The sequence below is a fragment of the Solanum tuberosum genome, unplaced genomic scaffold, assembly GCF_000226075.1.
Source record: "Solanum tuberosum cultivar DM 1-3 516 R44 unplaced genomic scaffold, SolTub_3.0 scf00035, whole genome shotgun sequence".
In the NCBI taxonomy this organism is placed as follows: domain Eukaryota; kingdom Viridiplantae; phylum Streptophyta; class Magnoliopsida; order Solanales; family Solanaceae; genus Solanum; species Solanum tuberosum.
Window position 1 is genome coordinate 2,046,158 of NW_006238963.1, and position 6,164 is coordinate 2,052,321.

General features: G+C 28.8%; 1 protein-coding gene across 1 annotated transcript; it reads left to right on the forward strand.

Annotated features, from left to right (window-relative positions):
- Positions 1-3,395: 3,395 nt before the first annotated feature.
- LOC102588852 (dolichyl-diphosphooligosaccharide--protein glycosyltransferase subunit 4A-like) lies at positions 3,396-3,532 on the forward strand. The gene has a single exon (XM_006342757.2). The coding sequence runs from the start codon at positions 3,397-3,399 to the stop codon at positions 3,508-3,510; it is 114 nt and encodes a 37-aa protein (XP_006342819.1). The 5' UTR covers position 3,396; the 3' UTR covers positions 3,511-3,532.
- The last annotated feature ends 2,632 nt before the right edge of the window (positions 3,533-6,164 follow it).

Consider the following 6,164-nt stretch of genomic DNA (forward strand, 5'->3'; position numbering starts at 1 on the left):
TTTTACAACTAGGTCATTTTTCAAAATTTTGAAAATTTGACTTATTGTATACAAACTCGTTTTGAATGAATGATATATTATAAGATTGAAAAAATCGAGAGGAGCTCATATCTAAAATTTGAGACTATTTAGATGAGATTTAAGTTGATTGGGATTGAAAACAATTTTTAGCTCATTGAGGAAGATGGGTTGTAGCAATGCATCAAGATTGTATAATAATGTATATAAATGTACATATATCTCCGTACATAGTTATACATTATTTATACAATAAAATGATTAGAGAAAAGATGACTGAAAAGAGAGAGAAAGAAAAAAAAGTGAAAAAATAATATTAAAATCACATGACATTGACATGGAAATATGGGAGTTGGACATAAAAATAGGTATAAGGATAATTATTTTCATAAGTACTATTATTAGAGGGCATTGATTGATAAAAGTGAGTATTGAATAAATAATCCAAGTTTTTTTTTACCTAAATAAGTACGATTTAATTCACCTATCGACAAAAAATAGTCCAACTATGATTTAGTTCAAAATTTTCACCGGAAGAATCCAAAAAATAAAAATGTAGTGCTTAATCTGTTAATCATCTTCTCAATCGCAGATAACGGATTTGATCTATGAAGAAGTAGAACTATTTGTGATTTCACATTTGATTACTTGGGCTACATTGAGCTTACCTACTGATTTTTTAAAGAAAATATTTTGGACTTCCCATTGTTGGTTAGTTTGAAGGCCAAAAATGGTGGACCAAATATTGTCCATCCTAATTATTTATGGAAAATTTTCAAAAATAACTACTAGATTTAAATGGAAGATCTATAGCTATAATTTGTTTAATTATGAATTATAAGTAGGGGGAAAGAGAGGCGAGCAAGACTAGGAGAGGGATAAGAGAGGCGAGCGAGATCTGATAGAGAAAGGATACACGTGAGAGAGGTTAAATACTTGTTGTATCAGGTTGTATCACAAATACAATTTATACAACTGATTTGTATCAAAATGAATACAATATTCATTTTAGGAGGAGAGAGGCGAGTGAGATCTAGAGAGGATGAATACATATTATATGTGTTGTATCACGAATACAATTGATATAAAATACAAATACAGTTGAAACAAATACAAATATAATTGTTTGAATACAATTGATTTGTACCATATATCGAATATAATTGTATCAATTGTATTAACAAACACAATTTGTGTTGACGAATATAAGTGGTAGAATTCAAATTTCCATAATACAATTGATACAAAATACGTATATAGTTGATACATAATAGAAATATAATTGTCATATTTATGTGGAATGTTTTTTGGGATGCAACTGTTTGGGCTGGAGAGAGAGGGGCGAGAGAGGGGGTAGTGGGAGGAGAAAGGAGAGAGGAGAGGAGAGGAGAGAAGAGAGAAATTTGTTATAAAACTCTACATATAGCTACAAATTATAATATTTTTAAACTATAGTAATTTATTCGTAAATACATATCAAAATCAAGTGGGTGCTACTGAAAAAGATGGCTATCCGATCCACTATGAAGGAGCTTTGAATTTGGAGATATCAAAAATCCAAATTTGAAAACTATTATTTGGGAAACCCATGAACTATTATTAGCCACCATTATTTCGAATTGAGCTTGAGAATCTGATACCTCCATTATTGAACTAGTGAAGAATGTGAGTTCGAATTTGAGATTGAAAATGAGTGAAGAAGATATAATGAGTATTGTGTACCATTTTGTGTATATTACATATCAATTTAGTTTATATTATTTAATTCAATAGTATACAATTTATTGCAATAGTATACTGCAAAAATATACAGTATAGTGTAATATTATACTTTTACAACTAGGTAATTTTTTTAATTTTTGAAATTTGACTTGAAGCATACGTGAATCATTTTGAGGGAATAATATATCAAAAGACCTGAAAATCGAGAGGAGCTCATAACCAAGATTTAGGTATGCTTAGAGGAGATTTGAGCTAATCGGAATTGGAAAAAAAATTCACCTTATTGAGAAAGATGAATTGTAGCAATGTATTAATATTGCATAGCAACGTATATCAATATACATGTGCATATACATCTCTGTACATAGTTATACATTATTTATACAATATAGATACATTACATATACTTGCAGTCATTAGCTGATATTTTTTTGGGAAACTTACATAAATCCTACTAGTTTAGGAGCTAATTACTTAGATACACTTTAGTTTACAATATTACATATCTTACCAAATTTTGGTACGTCCGAATTCATGTACCTCACGATACATGAGGTCAAATTTGTTCTAGATACATTGTATCAAAGTGGATTCGCATGTATCTATAATACATAGCAAATCTCGCTCGCCACTCTCCTATGTATCTGGTATCCCAGATACATTCGCGTGTATCTGAAATATAACAAAATATCGTTCGACCCCCTCCCCTTTTCACTAGCCTCTCACCCTAATTTAGTGTGTCTAGTAACAAAAATACATGTGTATAAGCATATCTCTCTCAATATATGATGGAGAACTCTTAATTAGTGGTAAGATACGTAATATTTTGAAAGTATAGGTAATAATAGTATATATATGATAGTGAAGTATGTCTAATTATGTAATTTATCCTTTTTTTTATGTTGGTTGTATATTTACCTAAGAAACCCCAAGATAAGACTGAAAAGGCAAAGAAAGAAAGAGAAAAGGTGAAAAAAATAATATAAACATTGACATGGAAATATGGGAGTTGGACACAAAAATAGGTATAAGGATAATTATTTTCATACGTACTATTATTAGAGGGAGTTGACCCATAAAAAGTTTGGATTGAATAAGTAATCCAAAATTTTAACCCAAATACAATTTATTTCATCTATTGACAAAAAATAGCCCAACTACAAGTTATTGGCCCAATTGATATTTTTATGTATAATTTACATAAATCTCATAGTGTAAATTCTAAATTGCATCATATCTCTACTCTTTTCTATTTTACAAAAAATTCTTAAAATATCAGCCATCCGAATACATAATTGGCTGTCAGGATACATTAATTGTGATACATTATATATGTGGTTGTTGCGCTTAAAAAGGAAAACAAAACAAAAAATCAAATTAAAATCTCATAATTTACGCTATTCAGATCCTCTTTACTATGTCAATCAGAGAAACATAAATCCTAAAATAACAAATCAATTCAAAATTCAAAATTCAAAATTCCTGTTCATCTTTATCCTTGTTTCAACGAAGAAACTTTCAAGTAGGGTTTAAAACTTTTGTTGAAAATTTGATAAGATACATAATGATATTTTGATTTTTGACTGACACTCTCGAAGGAAGAAAAAATTGAAGATCATAGCTTTTGGGTTCTTCAAATTCTAAACAAATCTCACTATGATTGACGACCAGGACCCGAGTTTCTTTGCCAACTTTCTTGATATCTTTATTTTTGTGTTGGTGATTGCTTACCATTGTGTGATGTCAGATCCCAAATATGAAGGCAATTGAAAGTTGTTATTTTATAATTAGCTTGGACAAAAATAGTTATGTTTATTTGTCATAGCTTCAATTTTCGAATTGAAAAATCTGATAACAAAAGGTATGCAACACATATTCTTGTGCTTTAATCATTGTTTTTTCATTCATGAATCTGTATATTGATCGATAAATGGTGATACATTACTTATTAGAACTTGATACATTAAAAACTTTGACGTATATGTTATGGATTTGCAGATCTGTGAGTTACTGTACTGTTAATATAAAGTATCAGATACATATGAATTTCTTTTTTGATTATTGAATTTGTATATGCATATATAAATCATGATATATTACTGATTTCAACTTGATTCAATTCTAGTTTGATGTATATGTAATGATTTTTTATAGATGTGAGTTAGTGTGTTGTTACAATAACGTTCCAGATACATGTGAATTTCTTTTTTTAAAAAAATGTATTAATATATAAACTTTTTAATCGATATATGAAGGTATGTATCAATTTATAAATTATTATGTATATGAAGTTAGTTATCATTAGGTTGTTGTGTATCTTAAATTGAGTTAATTGATATGTGATGTATCTCTAACTTTCAAATGTTTGTAGGTTGTTCCATCTTCTAAATTTATTTATTAAGTGTATAAGGATGGACGAAGATACATTGGTTGCCTTGAGAGAAAAATATATAACTGTAGATTTCAGTATGACGAGATACCTTGTGCGCACTTAATTGTTGTTGTGAAGAGCAAAAACATCACAGAGATACATCCCTGCTCTAGTTACTACAAACCAGCTGTATTAGCAAATACGTATGAAGTTTCAATGATTTCAATGTTGGATAAGGACGATTGGTTAGTACCGAATTTGTTTGAAAGAAATTGTCTTGCCACCTAGGTACAAAAAGATGACTGGACGACCAAGGAAAAGGAGGAAAAAGATCTAAATGGAAAGATAAGCACAAACACAAACATTTGTGTACGTTGTGGACAAGAATGTCACAAACGAAGAACTTGTACTTTCTTTCCGAAAGAAGATTGAAAAACTCTTTTTTGGGACTATTGTTATGTTTCAGATACATTATTTTGAGATTATAAATTTTCAATTTTTTGCTTTTTCCACTTTTACCTTGATAAAACATTACAATTTATGATTAGCTAGTGAAATTCTGATACAATGAATTGAAATGTTAAGAGTTTCAATCCTGTGTTCATTTTAGTAACACATTATGTTTCATATACCTTTTTAAAATAATGTATCATTAGCTATTTGATAATAATATACCCGAGATTGTGTTTGTGGAGATGGTACCACTTAATATGGTTCTGATACATTTTTATATAAGGTATCATGATCTAGTTGAAAATGATGTATTTGATATAATAAGGTTGTGAAAAAGTAGTATGTAAAATGAAATAAAGTGTATCTATAAATGTATTACAATAAGTAAGAATTAATTTATCAATTAGAGACATGAATGAATCAAAAACAAACTACAACTAATTATTCAATGTATTAACATGAATGAATAACAACTAACTAGAACTAAGTTATCAAGTAAATACATAATTAAACCAGCAATCAAGTTATAAATTACATTGCATTGGTTAGGTGTCAAAATGTATCAGCAATCAGCAACTAACTAAAACTAATGAGAATAAATAATATTGTATGTTTATGCATTAATGAATCTAATACTTAGTTTTATCCAAATTTCGTATCAGTTTATATAAGACAAATGTGTACGACAATTCATATCGTAAATAACAACTAAAAATAGTGAAAGTTAAAGTCAAAATAAATAACTTTTTAGAGAAGCACTCTAAAACTTGAGTACGAGTATCTTAAAACAATAAAAATAAAAATAAATACAAAAATCTAAAACTAGAGTTAATGTATCTCAAAAACAATAACACTATAAAAAAAGTGTCTAACAACTAATAGATAATCTCTATTCAACATTAACCAAATCGTCTTTAGCTGGTGTTGTGAATTGACTCTTAGGCCTTGATGGATTCTCATTTTCACTAACATATCCTACCTTAGCCTTTTCAGTATCGTATTTCCATAATAAGGCTGCATATCGTGTATGGAGGTAAAATTTACCTATGTATCAATCTTTACTGAAACTTTGTTTGACTGTTTGATTTTAGATATATACATTATTGTTTGGTAACAAAGGTTAATTTAATGTATCATAAAGTTGAAACGAAGGCATTATCAACTAGATACATTAAAAATTTGAACCTTGGGTATAGAAGGGTGTTTAGCAACATGTTCTACTACCCCCCCCCCCCCAATTTTGTACCAGACAAAGTTGAACAACAAAATATCAAAAGATCTAGTTATGATAAACTGTGAATATATATGATAAACACACATTTAGTTATAAAACAGTACTGCAGATACATAACAACATTTGATACATAATCAATTAGACAATTTGACGTAGTTATGTATCATATACATAATATTTGAACATGATACATGGTACACTCAAATTACACCTCCTTACAGAAATATAAGCGATCGTTATCAAGTAAAGAACCCAATTTGTAGGTTTGGGTCGATCCCACGACGAAAATGGTTTAGACTTTACTTTAACCAACAATTATATTCAATTAGTCAAATTATTTCCAGAAACAGGTAATTAAAGGGGGGT

Excerpts from the sequence above, each read along its gene's own strand:
- LOC102588852 (XM_006342757.2), top strand. The coding sequence starts at position 3,397 with ATGATTGACGACCAGGACCCGAGTTTCTTTGCCAACTTTCTTGATATC.